The sequence below is a fragment of the Palaemon carinicauda genome, chromosome 37 (assembly GCF_036898095.1).
Source record: "Palaemon carinicauda isolate YSFRI2023 chromosome 37, ASM3689809v2, whole genome shotgun sequence".
NCBI lineage: Eukaryota > Metazoa > Arthropoda > Malacostraca > Decapoda > Palaemonidae > Palaemon > Palaemon carinicauda.
The window spans coordinates 63,570,437-63,591,090 of record NC_090761.1 but is presented as its reverse complement, the minus strand read 5'-3'; the positions used below and the strand labels follow the sequence as shown (position 1 = coordinate 63,591,090).

The 20,654-nt window shown below is 38.7% G+C and overlaps 1 protein-coding gene across 4 annotated transcripts in view; it reads left to right on the top strand.

Moving 5' to 3' along the window:
• ebo (ellipsoid body open) overlaps positions 1 to 20,654 on the top strand; it is a 54,357-nt gene that overhangs the window by 15,422 nt on the left and 18,281 nt on the right. For all 4 annotated transcript variants that reach the window (XM_068361302.1, XM_068361301.1, XM_068361300.1 and 1 more), the window contains exons 11-22: positions 5,440 to 5,616; positions 5,802 to 6,031; positions 6,550 to 6,639; positions 6,909 to 7,083; positions 8,209 to 8,346; positions 8,585 to 8,768; positions 9,944 to 10,099; positions 10,241 to 10,418; positions 13,342 to 13,533; positions 14,873 to 15,050; positions 15,600 to 15,689; positions 17,295 to 17,435. In XM_068361302.1, coding sequence (XP_068217403.1) covers positions 5,440 to 5,616; positions 5,802 to 6,031; positions 6,550 to 6,639; positions 6,909 to 7,083; positions 8,209 to 8,346; positions 8,585 to 8,768; positions 9,944 to 10,099; positions 10,241 to 10,418; positions 13,342 to 13,533; positions 14,873 to 15,050; positions 15,600 to 15,689; positions 17,295 to 17,435 — 1,929 coding nt within the window. The remainder of the gene's footprint in view (positions 1 to 5,439; positions 5,617 to 5,801; positions 6,032 to 6,549; positions 6,640 to 6,908; positions 7,084 to 8,208; positions 8,347 to 8,584; positions 8,769 to 9,943; positions 10,100 to 10,240; positions 10,419 to 13,341; positions 13,534 to 14,872; positions 15,051 to 15,599; positions 15,690 to 17,294; positions 17,436 to 20,654) is intronic.

Below are 20,654 nucleotides of genomic sequence, written 5' to 3'. Positions count from 1 at the left end.
GTGTTTAGTCTCTTTCCCAGCCACTGAATTTTTTATCTTTATATATGTTTTCTGTTTTTTGCTAGTATTAATGAGCTGCATTATACGACTGATTTCGCAATTACTACCTTTTAATGAGGGTAGAATTGCGTGTTTCAGGTAGAAATCAGTAAAAGTTTCGATTTCAGTGAAATAAGTGCAAAACAGAAAATCGATAAAGTGATATGCGCAAAGTGTTACAGTGTTGGGTCCGAGAGTTCGTCTGTTCGTGCCTGTCGTTCACCTAGTCCGGGACCTCTTGCAGGCTCCCAAGCCCAGGGGAGAAGTAATGTCGAACGACTTATGGGTTCGTCAGGCCTTGATCAACGAACAGACGTTTCCCTCCGTGGTTTCGGGCGTATCTACCCAAGATCGCCCCACCCACACTAAGACGAGAGAGCCCATTTATTTCTCGTCTGCGGAAGAGGTTTCTCGTAAGAAACCATGGACCAAGGTCTCGCAGCTTATTAAGCGCAAGTCGGTCCCTTCCGCGCAAGTCCAACGGCCCAGTTGTAGCCACTGGGTCAGTTCGGACTCGCTGCAGTCTTCCGACGACTGCTCACCTCCTAAGAGAGGCAAAGCGGTACCGCATCAGGCAGTCACACCGTCTGTTGCCGCACCTGCTCCTGTAGACCCTAAGTGGTCTTTGCTGCAGACCATGCAGTCTCAGTTAACGTCATTGATGCGGGACTTTCGTGCGGAGAAGGTTGACACTGCACCAACCTCTAGCCTACAACCAACCACTGTTGTGCGTCCTGTGGACGCTGAGGCAACCTTCTGCCGCACTCCAGCTGAGAGAGTCCCGCCACCCATGCGTTCCAGTGTACCCTGCCAGCCGCATGTTGACGTTCAGTAACGCACGGAACCTTCCGTTGACGTTCGCGAGGTACAACAACAGTCTAAGTTGTTTTGTTTTGACGCGGTGCGTCAACCTCCGCATTCTAGAGTTGTTTTGACTGCTCAGTATAGACAGTCAAAGCAGTCTCGAGTGAACACTGTATGTCCTCACGCACCTGTTGTGGTTGACAGTTCAGTTGTTGACAGTTCACAGACTGTCAAGCAGTTACATGACGTTGCCTTCTGGTCTGCTACTAATGCACCAGTGCTGTATGTCCTCACGCACCTGTTGTGGTTGACAGTTCAGTTGTTGACAGTTCACAGACTGTCAAGCAGTTACATGACGTTGCCTTCTGGTCTGCTACTAATGCACCAGTGAGACTCTCACTGAGATAACCTAGCTTTTATCGGACAAGGTTCCTGTAGATGAGAAAGTGCTGTTCTCCCTCCTACTGATATTCCCTTGAGGACTCTGTCATTTGGAGAGGAGCCTTAAGCTGCTTAACCTCCTATGGACTTTAATTAAATCATGATGATTTTTTAAGGATCTTCGTCCGGATCTTGTAACTGCTGCTCCTCGTTCGCCTAAACGTCAGAACTTACACTAGGCCTAGCTACTTCGAAGCCGTTGTTTTTAAGCTAGTGCTCTCTTGCTCTCCTAGAGAGCGTTACGTTGGCTAGGCGACTGGTTTTTGCACCAGGAGGAGTTTTAGGGATACAGCCTTTGATTTCCCTTCTTTTAAACTGGCTTATAGAGCGAGAGTCTGATAGGACACGAGAGAAGTTCTCGGCTTGGGAGTTCATGCCTCTGCCCAGATAGACTTCTCAATTCTGGTAGACTCGCCCTGGCGCCTAGCCAGGAGACGCTCCAAGTTGTTTACAGGTCAACTTCTCAACTTTTGTCGAGCCTTTGAAGTTTTGCTGTACTATTATGTCACACATAACAAGGCTTTCAGGGATGGTAAATGGTTCCGCCTCAGTCGCTAACCCCGTCTGTTGCCACACCTGCTCCCGTAGACCCTAAATGGGCTTTGCTGCAAGACATGCAGTCCAAGCTTGCGTCCTTGATAGAGGACTTAAATGCGGAGAAGAACCTTCTGGCCAACAACCTTCCAACCGGTTGGTTGTGCGCCCTGTTGACGCTGAGGTAACCTACTCGCGTCTGCCAGTTGAGGTGGTTCCTCCTTCTGGCCAACAACCTTCCAACCGGTCGGTTGTGCGCCCTGTTGACGCTGAGGTAACCTACTCGCGTCTGCCAGTTGAGGTGGTTCCTCCACCGATGCGACCCAGTGTGGGTTGCCAGTCGCACGTTGACGTTAAGCGACGCTCGGAGGTGGTTGTTGACGTTCAGGACGTTCAACAACCAGCAGAGGTGACTTGTTGTGACGCAGTGCGTCAACCTCAGCAACCCGGTAGGGTGTTGACTGCACAACCCAGACAGTCTAGACAATTTCGGGTTGACGCTGTACTTCCTCGCGCACCCATGGTTGTTGACAGTTCACAGACTGTGCAGCAGTGCCATGATATTGCGTCCGGCTCCGTCACGCATCCACCAGTGCGACCGGATTCAGCGAGTCAGACGTTGCCCACTCCGTTGCCGTTTCCTCATCAGTTTCGGATGAGGAACCCTCTGATGAGGACGTTGCTGAACAAGACGATCAGCCCCCAGCCCTGCTATCCATCCAGAAGATGCTGAAGAAGGAACGCTGCCCAGTCAGGCTGTGGATGAGTCTGGTAGGGACACTGTCATCCGTGGATCTATTTGTGTCACTAGGAAGACTACACCTCCGTCCTCTTCTATACCATCTAGCTTTTCACTGGAAAAAGGACAAGACGCTAGAAGCGGTCTCGATCCCGGTTTCCGGAAAGATAAAGTCTTGTCTGACTTGGTGAAAGGACTATATCAACCTTAGAGAGGGTCTTCCCCTGACTGTTCAGACTCCCAACCACGCTCTCTTCTCAGACGCATCGGACGTAGGCTGGGGTGCGACATTAGACGGTAGGGAATGCTCGGGATTATGGAACTCGAGTCAAAGGACAATGCATTTCAACTGCAAGGAGCTACTGGCAGTATGTCTGACCTGGAAAAGCTTCAGGTCTCTCCTTCAAGGCAAAGTGGTGGAGGTGAACTCGGACAACACCACGGCTTTGGCGTACATCTCCAAGCAAGGAGGGACCTACTCTCTGACATTGTACGAGATCGCAAGGGACCTCCTCACCTGGTCAAAAGGTCTAGACATATCACTAGTAACGAGGTTCATCCAAGGCAACTTGAATGTCATGGCAGATTGTCTCAGTCGGAAGGGACAAATAATTCCAACAGAATGGACCCTCCACAAGGATGTATGCAAGAGACTTTGGGCCACCTGGGGCCAGCCAACCATAGATCTCTTCGCAACCTCGATGACCAAGAGGCTCCCAATATTTTGCTCACCAATCCCGGACCCAGCAGCAGTTCATATAGATGCCTTTCTACTAGATTGGTCACATCTAGATCTATATGCATTCCCTCCGTTCAAGATTGTCAACAAGGTACTGCAGAAGTTCGCCTCTCACGAAGGGACAAGGTTGACGCTAGTTGCTTCCCTCTGGCCCGCGAGAGAATGGCTCACCGAGGTACTTCGATGGCTAGTAGACGTTCCCAGAACACTTCCCCTAAGGGTGGACCTTCTACGTCAGCCACGCGTAAAGAAGGTACACCAAGGCCTCCACGCTCTTCGTCTGACTGCCTTCAGACTATCGAAAGACTCTCGAGAGCTAGAGGCTTTTCGAAGGAGGCAGCCAGAGCGATTGCTAGAGCAAGGAGAACATCCACCCTTAGAGTCTACCAATCGAAGTGGGAAATCTTCCGAAACTGGTGCAAGTCAGTATCCGTATCCTCGACCTGTACCTCTGTAACTCAAATAGCTGACTTTCTCTTATATCTGAGGAAAGAACGATCTCTTTCAGCTCCCACTATCAAGGGTTACAGAAGCATGTTGGCATCAGTCTTCCGTCACAGAGGCTTAGATCTTTCCAACAATAAAGATCTACAGGACCTCCTTAAGTCTTTTGAGACCACGAAGGAGCGTCGTTTGGTTACACCAGGTTGGAATTTAGACGTGGTACTAAGATTCCTTATGTCAGACAGGTTCGAACCGCTACAATCAGCCTCCCTGAAAGATCTCACCTTAAAGACACTTTTCCTGATATGCTTAGCCACAGCTAAAAGAGTCAGTGAGATTCATGCCTTCAGCAAGAACATCGGATTCTCATCCGAAACGGCTACATGTTCTACAACTTGGTTTTCTAGCCAAACACGAGCTGCCTTCTCGGCCTTGACCAATATCGTTCGATATTCCAAACTTATCGTATGGTTGGAAATGAACTAGAAAGAGATGTCCTGTAAGAGCTCTTAAGTTCTATTTAAAAACCTTTACGAGGCCCGTCTGAAGCTTTATGGTGTTCAGTTAAGAATCCATCTTTGCCTATGTCAAAGAATGCTTTATCCTATTTTATCAGACTGTTAATACGAGAAGCTCATTCCCATCTGAATGAGGAAGACCAAGCTTTGCTGAAGGTAAGGACACACGAAGTTAGAGCTGTCGCAACTTCCGTGGCCTTTAAACAAAATAGATCTCTGCAAAGTATAATCGACGCAACCTATTGGAAAAGCAAATCAGTGTTCGCGTCTTTTTATCTTAAGAATGTCCAGTCTCTTTACGAGAACTGCTACACTCTGGGACCATTCGTAGCAACGAGTGCAGTAGTGGGTGAGGGCTCAACCACTACAATTCCCTAATTCCATAACCTTTTTAATCTTTCTCTTGAAATGTTTTATTATTGTTTTTAGGTTGTCCGGAAGGCTAAGAAGCCTTTCGCATCCTACTTGATTTGGCGGGTGGTCAAAGTCATTTCTTGAGAAGCGCCTAGATTAGAGGTTTTGATGAGGTCCTGTTGTATGGGTTGCAACCCTTGATACTTCAGATCCTAGGGGTCGATCAGCATCCTAAGAGGATCGCGAGGCTCCGTAAGGAAGACGTACTTAAAAAGGCAGAGTAATTGTTCAAGTCGACTTCCTTACCAGGTACTTATTTATTTTATGTTTGTTATTTTGAATAACTGCTAAAATGAAATACAAAATACTTAGCTCATAATAATGTAAACATGTAATGCTGGTCTCTACCCACCCCCCTGGGTGTGAATCAGCTTATATGATCACCGGCTAAGTTTAATATTGAAAAATGTTATATTTATTAATAAAATAAATTTTTGAATATACTTACCCGGTGATCATATATTAAAGGACCCTCCCTTCCTCCCCAGTAGAGACCCAGTGGACCGAGGAGAAAATTGGTTCTTTGTTTACTTGGAGTACTAAGTACCTGCTCGACAGATGGCGCTGTTGATGTACACCCCCACCTGCATAGCGATCGCTGGCGTATTATGACCGTAGGTTTTTCTGTCGAGCAACAGAGTTGCAGCTTATATGATCACCGGGTAAGTATATTCAAAAATTTATTTTATTAATAAAAATAACATTTTTCGTATGCAGAAACTTTTGTATCTTGAGGTTTCACTATATTGTCAAGATTTATTTTCCAGGCTGAACTAGAGGAATTGGACCATGAAATATGTGAAGAAATATCCGAAAGTGTAATCCATTATGATGAAGTCGATACGAGTGAAGATGTATCGGAGTGGCATTTCTTTTTTACGAAAAATTTGGAGCTTCTAGCAAAGATTGCAGACCTGATGCCTGACCAAATTTTTTCACTTGTGGTATGTTCTTAAAAGACAGAGAAATTCATTGATGTAGATTTTACTATTACGTATAAAAGCTTAATATGATCGGTAAATTACTTATATCTAAAGACAGTGAAACTGCAATGTTTTACGGTATACTATTTTCACATGAGATATAGATATAGTTTGTGCAATGTTCAAAATATCTTTTATCACAACAGTACGAGCCTTGGAATGATGCAGCGAAGTTGTACTTAAGTCTTCAAAGTAACATGGTCGAGCAGAATGGCCGCCGTAGGTTGAATATCTCTGCAGAACACGAATGTCCGAGACTTCATTGTTTGTTACGAGACTTGTCTTCATTATTACAAGCTGTGGGAAGATTATCAACACTTTTTCTTGGAGAAGAATTGCCCAAAAGATCTACCACCGCTATCCAAGTCATTGATAAGTAAGCATCCACAGATATTATCAGGATAAGTTTTTATTTTAAAGGTACACTTTGGACTTTTTCTTGTGTGTGCAAAATCCTTATTCATTATCAAATCTTTATACAGGAAGATTTTCCTTCAGTGAGTTAAAAGAATAACCAACCTTGAATGACTGAGATTCTTTAGCAAAACTAATTATAATTTACTGGGTCGCTAATTGTCCTACTTGCGACATTTGTTTATTCTATTGTGGAAAGTGCTACCGAATTTCCTGAATTTTCTGCTTCATCCCTTTTATGATTTACATGATTGTGAAGTCTCGCAGGAATTTTTTACAGGAAATGTGGGAGGTTGGGCTGTGGCACCCTAGCAGTACCAGCTGAACTCGGTTGAGTCCCTGATTAGGCTGAAGGAACATAGAGAGTAGAGGTCCCCTTTTTGTTTTGTTTCATTGTTGGTGTCGGCTACCCCCCAAAATTGGGGGAAGTGCCTTGGTATATAGATAGATGATTGTGAAGTATTTTTTTCTTTTTTGCAGACTAGTCCAAATGGCCAACTACAGTACAGGCTTCAAACTCTTTGAGGTTGAAACTGCTGTTGACGTCCTACATTTAGATTTCGTGGAAGTGTAAGTGTTTCTTAAAAATTTTTTAGCATTCCTACAATGAAAATACTTGGATTAAAAGTTATAATTGAATTCTTAAATAGATTATTTTAAAATTAATTTGCTTGGTACAGTGCTGAATTTCTGAATAATTCAGAAAAATGCTGTAATTTTGCATTGATTTAGTTTTTATATAATCTAGTGACAGTCAACATAAACTATAACAGTACACATACTGTATAATTTCTTTGTAATTTTAGTTACTCCTCACTGATCAGTATTTGATTTTACAGTCACGCTCAAGTATTGTCAACGTTGCGAGCGTGGGTTCATTGGGTGTCTCAACTTTATGGGCAACAGTTTGTGCAAGTTTTCCCCGGTGGAACTCAAACCCACCAGCATCAAGACACTTGCCATACAATCAACAAGCAGATGCTGGTTGCTGCTATAAATGTTTTAAATGTTGGGGTGAGTCTTGAGTTTTAGGTAATACTGTACCACATATTTGGAGCACCAACTCTTCTAAAAACCTTGATGATGTTTAATATACCGATTAGTGACAGAATTTAGAAGAGTGTATGAGAGAAGGAAGTTGAGAGTTAATGTGGGTAAGAGTAAGGTTATGAGATGTACGAGAAGGGAAGGTGGTGCAAGGTTGAATGTCATGTTGAATGGAGAGTTACTTGAGGAGGTGGATCAGTTTAAGTACTTGGGGTCTGTTGTTGCAGCAAATGGTGGAGTGGAAGCAGATGTACGTCAGAGAGTGTATAAAGGTTGCAAAGTGTTGGGGGCAGTTAAGGGAGTAGTAAAAAATAGAGGGTTGGGCATGAATGTAAAGAGAGTTCTATATCTATATGAGAAAGTGATTGTACCAACTGTGACGTATGGATCGAGTTGTGGGGAATGAAAGTGATGGAGAGACAGAAATTGAATGTGTTTGAGATGAAGTGTCTAAGGAGTATGGCTGGTGTATCTCGAGTAGATAGGGTTAGGAACGAAGTGGTGAGAGTGAGAACGGGTGTAAGAAACGAGTTAGCAGCTAGAGTGGATATGAATGTGTTGAGGTGGTTTGGCCATGTTGAGGGAATGGAAAATGGCTGTCTACTAAAGAAGGTGATGAATGCAAGAGTTGATGGGAGAAGTACAAGAGGAAGGCCAAGGTTTGGGTGGATGGATGGAGTGAAGCAAGCTCTGGGTGATAGGAGGATAGATGTGAGAGAGGCAAGAGAGCGTGCTAGAAATAGGAATGAATGGCGAGCGATTGTGACGCAGTTCCGGTAGGCCCTGCTGCTGCCTCCGATGCCTTAGATGACCGCGGAGGTAGCAGCATTAGGGGATTCAGCATTATGAAGCTTCATCTGTGGTGGATAATGGGGGAGGGTGGGCTGTGGCACCCTAGCAGTACCAGCTGAACTCGGTTGAGTCCCTTGTTAGGCTGGGAGGAATGTAGAGAGTAGAGGTCCCCTTTTTTGTTTTTGTTTCATTTGTTGATGTTGGCTACCCCCCAAAATTGGGGGTAGTGCCTTGGTATACGTATGTATGTACATTAAGAATACTTGTATATAAGTACATTATAACTTTTTTCACCTGCAGGCACCTCCATTAATCGTCAACTGCGGTGTTCAGCTTTTACTATCGTTGTCTGTGATGGTCCGGTCTCCTGTAGCCTTAGAATTAAACCAAGTGCAATCCCTTTACATACAGTCCCAGTCAATATCATCAGATGTTAAGGTAATATCTGAATTATTGTTTTGTCGCAACCTCCGCATCATATATTGCTTCATTTATTGCTTCATTTATATGGAAGAGTAATGATTTATGTAATTCAAGGTTGATAATCTTCTACTATGGATAGTTTTCTTGATTTATGGTGCATTTAATCTGGTCATATGTAAAGTATATTGCTATTTGTCATCAGGATTTGGGTGATGGAAGGGCGATGCTGGTAATGACTGCTTTGTTATTACAGGTACGTCGTCTATTATTGAGAGCGCTAGTCAATTTCCTGTTGTTACCTTGGCCGAGTTTTGTTGTTGACCATCGTTTAGAGACGCGGAAGCACCATCTTACCGCCTTCATAAGTTCCTTTACTTCAGATGTGAAGAAGATTGATATCCAGGCAATATCTGATGATAAAAATATGCAGGAGAGTAGTAAGTACAGTATATGTCTAACTTTTTATTTTTTTTATATTCTAAGGCAACAGAACTAGATTTTTCTTTTTTAGATTTAAATTTTTTACAATTGAAATGTATACTTTGGATTTATTAGAGTATAAAAGTTGAACTACCAAATGATTTATTGTATTAGCAAGAATGTGGGATTGATTTTTGAAGTTTATATGGTGCGTGGGTGGTATTTTAAAGGGTCAATTTGTGCCCAAGTCCTTTTTGGTGTTAAGTCCTAAGTTCACAAGCCAATCATTGATCTTTACTTCAGGTGTTTGAGTATCATGGCTGAAAATTTTTTATTTAATTTGATGGAAGAGTAAAAGTTGGGTAAACTTGTAATGGAGGACTTCAATTTGTAGTAGATTTTCTCTATCATGAGTAATTCAACCCCCCAGAAAAAATTACTACAGCTGTCCCTTATCATTTGCAAATTTGATTACAGTACTGTATTTGTTTGCCTGTTCATTTATAGGATTCAAAGTTTATTGTAAAGAATATAGGATATCATTCACAACTATATAGCAGTGAATACTAAAGTGTCTGAAACTTTTAAGTAATAAAGCCATTACAGTATTCCACAAGGGCTTGAACATTCGCCTTTGTAACAGCATTAGTCTCCTTAACCTGGCTTTTCTCATAACAAAGTATTTTGGGTAGACCTTATATAACAGCAATATTATAAAGTGCCTTGACAAATAAAACATAAAGGTAACAGTGTTCAGGGTTATATGATAGCAAATACAGGGCAGTATTTACATTTATATAAGTGTAGAGTGTATTGAGGAGACGAATACTGCTGTAGAAGCAAATTTTAAAGCCCTTGTGTAATACTTAGATTATATACCTAAGTGCTGTCCTGAATTTGCTGTTTATGATTGAATACTTTTGCTTTTATGACTTTTTTGTCAAGGGTAGGATACACTCAAATTTTTTGTTAGCTTTTAGTGTTATTAAAAGGAGAAGCATATTTGTGGATTTTTAACATTTGAGAGTATTTGTTACCTAATCTCTTAAAGGTAAGGGGTTACTAAACTGCCTATAAAATGAGGAGTAAGCTTGTAGCACAGTGTAATTTGTTTATCATTGATTAGGATTAAATGCCGATGAACTTTAGATAGAGATATTGGCATTCTCAAATCTCTCTTGTCTCATTTCAGTGGCTGAGAAGCTGTGTGATACATTCTCAGTGGTGCGTTATCAGGTTGGAGAGCTGAATAGCACGGACAAATCCAGTCGGGAGCTTTACTACCAGTGTATTCAAGATGTGATACATCAAGCCATTCTTCTCTTTCCCATTTATGTACAGCATGCTAGTGAGTACAAAATAGCTTTTATTGAATTTATGTAGGTCTGTTTATATGTGATAGCTTTCTTGTTATTGGGTGAAGATCCTATAGTTTTTTTTATTTAGTGAAATTTTTTCTCATGACTGTTTATGTGGCTCCTACTAATAGGTGTGTGTGAAGAAATCCTGTCCTTGATGGTGGTTGTAATGCAGGTGCTAAGAGTACAGTTAGGTCCAGTGCGGGTAGAAGCCACCATACAAACATTCCTTGATGTCTTTACCACACGTCATCACCTTCAGCTTGCCATTAACTCGCACAACCCACCAGCTGTCAGAGTTGTTGAGAAGTAAGTTTAATGTTTTTCTCTCATGAGAATTGTGTTGTTGGTATGAAAATCTACAGGTAGTCTCCATACTCATCCAATATTGTTTTTAGAGATTATTGTTGTTGGTAAAATGGGTAAATGACTAAAATTTATTCCTTTCTTGCGTATACAAACCTTTTGTCCTTTAGAATAGGGATACTGTACGTCTTAAGTGGCGCTGGAACAGCCATTGAATTGTTAACAAGGTAGTTTGTTAATAACAGGTGGCATGAGGGGGGAAGCCCTGTCCATGCAACTGTCACAGAATAGCCACTTATATCTTTGGCTGCTTCAGGTATAGATATGCCACTGTGTTCATCTCTATTGTTGGATCTTTAGCAATATTTTTTTGTGATAAGTGTTTGTTTTTAATTTTTCATTCTTGTGAGCACTCTTGCTTGTAAGCAGAGGCTTACTGAAAGGTAAGCTTGTGGTAAAGTTGATTTGGTTCCTATGAGGGTGCAACCTTTGAAATCCCATGGTTTCTGCACATCTGAAAGGGGTGTCTGTAAGTTGTTCATCCCCTTATGAATGTTGTTTTCGCTCTTCCGATCAGGGTTGTGGTGGCCTATTTGGTAAAGTCCTTACTAGGGGATTGCTATTTTGGGGTTCGAATCCTGCTCAAACTCTTCAGTTCCTTTAGTGGCTGTAACCTCACCATCCTTGTGAGCTAAGATGGTGGGGAGAGGTTTGGGGAGCATATAGGTCCATCTGCTAAGTCATCAGCAGCCATTGCCTGGCCCTCTTTGGTCCTAGCTCAGATGGAGAGAGGGCTTGGGGCTGATCACATGTATATATGGTCAGTCTCTAGGGCATTGGCCTGCTTGCTAGGCCAGTGCCACTGTCCCTTGCCTCTGCCATTCATGAGTGGCCTTTAAACTATGACCTGTATAGCTAGCCTTGCTGCTTGGTCGTTTCTTTGCCCCAGGAGGGAGTTAACTGTTTCAGACTTAACTATTGCCATTCCTGCATGTCCAATAGTGAGAGTATTCATCTGGCTGTCTCACCAGGCTCCAAAAATGTTTCCGGAATGTAGTGGTTTATGTCGCAGAGGAGGAAGGTAAAGGTATATCTCGGTTTTAAAGGACTTGGGCGTAGCTAGAAAGAATGCAATTTAAAGAAAAATCATTTCAAAATAAATCAATTTTTCATGGTTATCTTGCTTTCTGGTACTGTTTAAAAACTTGAGACGGACAAATGATTCGCTTTGACAACCTGTAAAGGGGAGAAGCCAAAAGGAAAAGAATAAGATGATGAAGATTACAGCCAATACTCTACTTGTTAGTGGATAAATTACGGTTCTTGGGGAAGATGTATTATTTCAATAAAACTACTGTGCTTGAAAAAATCTTGCTGCTTGCTTACAGTGGTGGACAGCTTGGCTCTTACCTTCACATCATCCCAACTGATTTTTACACTTTTTTTTTTCATTACTATCACAAGCAAAGTTTCATTCCTAGTTTAAAGAAAGCAGAACTCAACAAGTCCAAGCACTCCAATAAGGAAAGCAACCTTCCATTTCTATCTTTCACTGTCTTCACTTCTCGATTTACCCCTCCTTACTGTCTTTTCTCTTTCCAAAACTTATTTTTATATGAACGACCCAATCCCTGTCCCCGCCTCCAGTCAGCTGCCCTCTTTATATAAGAACGACCCAATCCCTGTCCCCGCCTCCAGTCAGCTGCCCTCTTTGCTTCAGCTACCTTACGTTTTACTTCCACATTTTTATCTCTAAATCTTTTATACTTCTCTACACTTACTCAGCAGTCATTCTTCAAATGTCCTCTTTTTCTCTTCCCCTTTAATCTTCACTCCATCATTAACTTTCCCTCATGCTGACTTCAACAATCCTCTTGCCACACAATCTCTTGTAATCCCAACCAAATTTTTCTTTTACTAACTTCCACTCTTCTAGATCACCAGTTACTCTTCCTTTCTCTCCCTTTAACAAAACTCAAAAACTCTGACTGAATCTCATGAAATTTGGTAGGATGATTGGCCATGATCCAATGACAATTTTTTTCAAATTTTAGGGGTGATTGGGTCAAAATGTCAAGGTCAAGGTCACAAAAAGGTAAAAAAAATAATTTTGCTATATCGAGGTCAATTTTTATCCAATTTTCATGAAACTGGTGCCGAAATGGCATAATTCAATTGCCCGTCTTGTGATATAAAACATGATAGTGATGTTATTACCTTGTTTGTGTATGTGTTTTTATCTTTGTTTGTGATTAGCATAACTCAAAAACTATTTGACTAAATCTCATGAAATTTGTTGGGATGATTGGCCATGATCCAAGGACAATTTGATAAGATTTTAGAAGTGATAGGTTCAAAGGTCAAGGTAACGAAAAGCTAAAAAAAAACATTTTGCTATATCGTGGTCAATTTTTATCCAATTTGCATGAACATCATGTTTTCTTGCTGACAAAAGTGTTGGTGGTGAAGGTATGCGCTCTACCGTGTGTCGTTTTAGTTTGTTTTATATTTAAAACTCTCTTGACTACCCCATTCTTAAATAAAAGTCTATCCCTAAAGACAAACGTAATTGGGTTTTATTGTAATTAGTAACTATTTTATCTTAATTTAAGAATAAACATTGCTGTGCTGGTTGTTGCTAAAACAATTAGTGAAGGTAGCTGAAACATGAAAAAAAAAAATTATAAACGGGTAAGACCAGAAAGGGCTGAGAAGTCGCCTATTGAATCCCTACGTAGAGCAGTGAGGTACTGCTTTGTTAACAGGATAAACACAAAAATATTGCTTCCAAGAATTTTGAGATGGAAATACAGTAGTAGTGTTATTCCATATGTATTGTAGTTATGATATATTAGCAAGCTTATTGCGTTTTTTTTATACTTCATTTTTTAATTTTCTACACATCCTGACTAATAAATCTTTTCAGATTCTTGAAACTGTTGGAACTTATTGTGAGTGAGCCTGGTCAGTCATTTAAAAGGTTCATTCCTAACACAATCACATTATGTATGGAGCACATATATCCTGTTGTATCGGAAAGAGCATCTCCTGAAGTAAAATCTCCGCTTTTTGAATTGCTTCGCTGTCTACTTGAACATAATTGGAAATACTTCTTCAGGTTAGTCATGAATTTTGTATTTAGTGTATGGTAATTTTATCATTTATTCAACTTGGTAGATACTAGTCCTTAAGATTTTCATATAATATACAAGCCTCTCCTTTTATTAATGCCGTACCCCCCAATACTGGTTAATGAAATTGTAACTACAGTGATGCCTCAGGATACGAAAGTAATCCGTTCAGGATACGGTTTCGTATCCTGAGTCGCGTTTTACATGTAAATAGCCTAATCCGTTCCAAGCCTTACAAAAAGTCACCTTTTCTTTCATAAACATGCTAAACTGTAGTAATAAACATGCAATGCAGCCATTTCTATCATTCAATAATTAACCCAACTGTTAAAAACAGCCTAATCCATTCCAGAAACCACCATGAGATTATTCAATAATGTAGTTATAGGCTAGTTATCCCCTCCAAGCCCTAAGAAAACGGTCCATTTTCTTTACTACTGTATAAAAGTTACGGTACTGTATGTAAAGCATTTGGATCAGTGAAGGTGTATTGTTACCTGTACACCTAAATTAAGGGTTGATACCCTGAAAAAAAAGGTACTGTACTCTCGGCGACGAGTTGGGATCTCGTAAGCTTTTCGTATCCTGAAAATTTTTTCGTATACTGGGGCATAAAAATCTTTGTATCGCTTTTCGTATCCTGAATTTTTCGTAAGCAGAAACTTTCGTATCCAGAGGTATCACTGTAAAAGTTTTCCCTGCTTCATAATTTTATACAGTAGTTGTAATTAGTTGCTGACCTTTATTTGATTACTTTTAGTTTCCTGATTATAGGATGAAGTTGTCATGGTATTGAATACTTATTGCCAGGATGGATTGATAGCTCACTGACTATTCCAAGTATAATAGGAAGTTTAGCATTGAGGGAAACCAAGTATTCATATAAATATTTAAGAACCTATGCCATTTATAGTGTTTTAACCCTTTTACCCCCGGGGTATTTGGAAATTTCCAACCCTTAACCCCCAAGGGGTTATTTTTTTCCTAGCACATTTTGCAGTATATATTTTTTTAAATTGCTCTAACAGCCTTAATTTTTGTCATAGAGAGGTCAGGTTGGTCTCATTCTCTTGGAAAATGCCTGAATTTTCTCAAAAAAATTATAAAAAAATATGAAAAACAAATTTTTATAGCATTTTTTTGCAAGGACGTACCGGTACGTCCATGGGGGTAAAGGGATGGCTTTTGTGAAACGTACCAGTACGTCCTTTGGGGGTAAAAGGGTTAACATACTTTATTCACTGATGAATTATAGTTAGGTCTTTTGTGTGCGAAACCCTCGCCGTGCCGTGATCTGTTGATTTTTAACTCCTAATGTAATTTCAGACCATCTGTCCATAAATCATTGGGGACTGGCAGCTGGGATTCAATAGAAAATGAGGCCCAGTTTATTCAGATAATGCAGGCCTTTGGTCAGTCTTTCATGCAGCCTGACATCACTATATTCAAGCAAAACCTTGAAGCTTTGGAAAGTCTGAACTCTAAATACAAACTGTATCATAAGGTGAGTTTTTTTTTTTACCTATTTTATTTATAGTCATCATTTGCCGATGTATTAGGTACGTCAAAGGTATAAGGTCAAGAAAAATCACGTTGTTGCTTTATATGTCAAGTCCTTTTTAGTTTATAGGTTGCAAGCAATTTGTTATGGTAAATGCAGTGCTGAAAAACAGAATTCTGAATATTTTCCCTAGAAAACTTACTTATAGCCTATTTTTGAGATAATAGTAACTGTATCACTGCCTTTAGTAACTACTATTTGAGGCAATGGTACATAGTAGTGGTCCTTCATCTAAAATGCTTTGAAAAGTGATAAAGTTGTAATATTATTTAGTCTTAAGTAACACATCTTTCCAAAATAAATCTTTTGCGATATAATTAAGTTTTTTAAAAGAAGTACTTTCAAACTGGAATCTCCTGGATTTATTTATATTCATTTTTTTTAATAAACTCCTGATCCAATTATTTTTAGTTTTGTAATGCTATACCATTTTAATAGATCTTTTTGTTTTTCTTACTCTCATGACTATTTTGTATTACTGTATTGTTACAGGCAGTATTCCGTAACTCAATGCTGGGACAGTTTATTACGGTCTTGCTTCAAGTTCTTGTACATCGCTCGCAAGATTTACTACAAGAAGAGGTATGTATTTCAGTTAAGAAAATATTAATGCTACATGTACAGTACTTTAATCCTGGAGAGGTCCCAAGTGTATCTTTTATTTACAGTAGTTAATTGAGAAATCTCTGTCGGTTGAATGGTGTAAGAGCATAAATTTTCAGGGCAAGTAAAGGCCGAGATACAAGCAGGCTGGGAGGAGGGACGTATGTTGGGTCGGTTAAGGATTTGTAGTAAAGATATTTTACCTTATTCATAATACCTTCATTTGTATACAGCCCAAACTAATTTTGGAAGGATTACTTGTTGCAGAATAACTCAAAAAGTTAATTGTGGTTGCTTGGAGACTTTGTGGAGGGCTCTTAATTAAGGACAATGATATGCAAGAAATTGAGGTCTTACCTTCTAAGATAGAATGTGTAATTATGAATTGTTGATAAACATAAAACAGGCTGATTGTAATTTTTTAGGTGTCATTAAACCCAAGTAAACAAAGACAACTTATATGAGAGATGATGTACAGGATTACAAATTTTGACTGAATCTCAGATCTCAAGGCTTGTCAGTAGGTATGTTTTCCGCATCAGCGTTTAGCGGTGCATTGAATGTCATCAGAAATAAGGAATGTCCGATTATCGTAGTTTCATTTTTTAATGCTTTTGCTCTTTTATTTAGTTCTCATTTTTAGCTCAATGGCTCACACATCAAAATATACTTGTTTTTGCATCAAGATTGTATAATGCGAGAAAAATTTTTTGAATAGTTGCTCGTTAAAAGTACTGTAAGGGAAATAAAGTGCAATGCAAATGGATGAAATAAATGTACGCATTAAGAACAAATAGCCATAGGAATGCTTGGTATGGTTGTTGCAAATGTCAATTAGTATACTTAAGTTACTTGCTACAGTAGAGTTAGGGCAATCAGGCAACTGAAAATTTGAAAAGAACCTGAAATTGTTGATCCGTAAAATGTGAAGAAAATCATTAAATAGAAAGGAATTCTAATTCAATTACAGTAATATCTAAATGTAGCAATTTGTTACATTCATAGCGTGGTTATCTAACAATAGCAGGATCAGCTGATGGAAAGCGGTGGAAAGGTGGCAGTTGCAGATGGGTTGCGAGATGTATAACCCAAGTGACGTTGAACAAGTAAATTCTCTTGCTTTCAAACCCACTCTAGGAATGCATCTGGTTCATGATATGATAGTATTAAATATCTTATTTTACCATTGCACTGGCGCAGTGAAGATGAGAGGTGAAGCATAGGCCAAAACTAACTATCCCTACACTCGGTTGAATGGGAATCTGGTCTTTACTCAGGATTTGATACAGAAAAGTTTTGAAAAAATCAGAGAAAGACAGACCTTGCTAATCTTGCTCTAAATTCTCTTAACACAGTGTAAATCGAAAAAAATTAAATACTAAATAGGGGGAGCTTTTCACAGTTTTGCTGGTCCATTTTTGCAGCTAGTATGATATATGCAATGTGTCTCTCGCAGGTAGGTATCAAACTAATAAATTTTATTACGGTTTCGTTTTTTAACGGGCACAAGAAGTATACAGTAGTAAAAATTTCATGTTTTATCTTCAATTATAATTTTTATAATTGAATTTTAAATCTTTTCAGATAACTATTACTGTATACAACATGGCATCTGTAGACTTCAATACATTTTTCGCTGCATTTGTTTTACATTTCCTTCAAAATATGGATGGCCTTGACGATGACCAAAGAACGACGCTAAAGGATAATTTTAAGACGGATACAGTAAGTTTTAAGAAATAATTTCTCCTATTTGTGAAGTAGATAGTTCATTGTGGTTTTGGTTGAATTTTTTTTTCCTTCAAAGATTTTACCTGAATAGTTTGATGTTTTCAATCTTCTATTTGATTTATGAATAATCTTATTGAGTTTTTTTCAGTTGTCTTTGTTGGATAATTTATCTGTGAAAGTTGTGAATGAGAAGTCATAAAAAACACGGGGTTTTGTGCCTCTGTGATTTCCACGAGTCTCGTGGCTCTGCAGAAATTGTTAATGGTAATAGGCTTATCCCCTTGACTCAAATACATTGCAGTCAACTGCCTCATTTACCATGGCTTACTCTGCCTTCCAAAGATTATCGAGTTGGTGACTGTTTATCTGTTTCTTCTAAGTCCATTCCAAAGAAGCAGTTGTAGTGTTATTCACTTCTCTATCTCCTTGGGCTGCGTAATTTTCTCATTGCCTTTTTCTTTAACTTTGATAACTTTATTTTAAAAGGTATAATTTTTCACATATTAAGAATTCCCTTTTTTAATTATCATTCTTTGGTTTACTTGGGATTCTTTCCCTTTAGAATCCTAGAACTTAGCTGTTGGTTCGGGCTCGTTAGGGACGAGTTGCTTATAACTGGCTTGTATCTTGGCCCTAAATATTGCTGCATACTATAAATAAACAATCTGTGCTTTTGACACCCCCCCCCCCCACACACCATAAAAAATTTATACCAGATAAATGATTTCTTGTGAAACCTCAAGGTGAGAATTTTTTTTAACCAGATTATTTTCAAATGACCCTACTATTATCTTATTCTTGCCGTAAAATGTTGAAATTGCAAAGAATGAATTTTCCTCAAAACTGAAAACTAACTCGTCTGTTTGCACACGCTTTACCTTCGTGTTTCGATATTTGGTTTAATTTGGAGATTTTTGAGGTTGAAAACAAAATTGGCTTATAAGTAATAAGTTTGTGAAGAGAATTATGTTGAAAAACACTGAGCATTTATCGTTTTGGTTAATCATGGCTAAGTGTGGATTCATATAGGGTGACAGGTACAGATTGCCTTTACCTTCGGAAAATGTTTTTAAATAAGTTACTTGAAGTCAGTAGTTGAATACATATATTTGATTAGTATCCATAAAAATGAGTTAAATTTAAATATTCAAAAACTGTTCATAAAACGGAGACCTAGACATAAACTTGAAAGTCTGGAAATTTTCAAACCAATTTATTAGTGTGAGAGAAAAATGTTTTAGTATTGAGAACTTCAATATAGAAGCACTGAATTATATCTGTTGCATTCTCTTCCAATTTATATTGTCCATCTGAGATAGCCTGAATAAGCTTCAAGGGAAGATTAAATATGGGAGTGACTTTAAAGTAGAATCATCAGTATGTGAGAGATCAAAAGGATGCATTAAGACTGACATGTGAAATATTTCCAGTTTGTTGTTGGTAAGTTTATCATTTATATGACTGGTGGGAGGTTGGGCTGCGGCACCCTAGCAGTACCAGCTGAACTCGGTTGAGTCCCTGATTAGGCTGAAGGAACATAGAGAGTAGAGGTCCCCTTTTTGTTTTGTTTCATTGTTGGTGTCGGCTACCCCCCAAAATTGGGGGAAGTGCCTTGGTATATGGATGGATGGATGACTGGTGAAAGTGTTTAGTAAATCAGTGTCTATTCCAGACATGTAAACTGCTTGCTTTAATTTCCAAGTATAGTTTTTTCTCCAGAATTTAAGTGAATAACAATCCTGTTGGGTAGCAGTATTTCACATTAATTTTTATCAGCGTTCATCGCATGTTGCAATGCTATTATAACTTTTATTTTTTATCGTGCAAATAGTATTATTTAAAAGAATTTCTATTTCATGTGTTAGTGTATATTTTGCAAAATTAAAATTAATCTTCTCATGCTGTGACAGGCAATTGTCAACTTTTGCAAATACAGTTTAATATAAATGTCATAGTAGTCCATTAGTTCATCAGATCTCAACTAGACAGATTTTTTTCTTTTTAGTAATTGGCAACATTATTATTATTGTTACCCTGTATTATTTTTATTATTATTTTGCTAAACTTCTATTTTAGAAGTGATAAAGTTTGTGGATAAATCTTGTATGTTACTTGAAGTTTATAGTTCAGGTTTAACCTTAGGTTACAAATTATTTTTAGTTATTACTCAAGTGTACTTTACACTATTGGGTCTGATATTTTCCAGCTTCTCCTGTCTCTGATAAACTGAGGGCCTACTCTGCTTTTAAACTCCTGCTCTTAATGTGTTAAATTGTGATAGGTTATTGTTTAATTTATAGACCACGGAGGAAAAGCATGAAATTTCAACTTGTATAGGATCGTCCATATATAGGTTAATTGATACTTGGTGATTATAGGACTTCATAATACAGCACTTTTAATAGATTAGCTCCATGGTGACTGTTTAGACATATTGAGGTGTTCTTTATCAGAGTAATTTGAAATATGATAATTCTAGAAATTAACTTGATTATGAATTTTTTACATAACGTCTTGATAACAGGTCATAGGATCACAGTATCATTCTTTGCAAGTTGCAATATTTTTACTTTTGCTTTCACAATTTGTCACTATTGTGATATGCTTCATCAAGTCAAATAATTAAATAGTCCATTGTTTGCTCATTGGAGAATGTTAAATTAGTTTTTATAGTAGTTTGGATGCTCAACTTATTAATTGCTGTTGGATCTTTTTAGTTTTCTTTCTTATTTTTCTCTTTGCAGTAAAGTTGGTATAACCAGCTTGATGTAGATTTCCAGAAGTGCTGCAGCTGTAAATGCTAGGCAACCTTCACTGGGCTTCTTGGCTTCATTTCCTTGATCTGTCAGAATGGTTATTATTATTTAATTGGGTTTGCTTCCAAATATTTTTCCCTGCCCAAACCCTTTAAAAAAACAGAGATCCCCTTATTGATCATTTTGTGTTATTGTAAATTGATATTGTTTAATTATATATCATTACAAAGCTATATTTTTTATGTGCTTTTATCTATAGTAGGAAGATCAAATAACTACCGCTATTCAAAATTGTTAACTTATTGTTGCTTGTGAATTAGTAATGGTTAGTTGAATAAGAGTGAACTGAAATGATAGTGCTTAATTGCCCACTACTTGTAGTTATTTTTTTTTTCTGTCACCTTCATAAAGCTTGTGTATAATTTGGAGTTTTAGCCCTTCTTGCATTCATAAATTT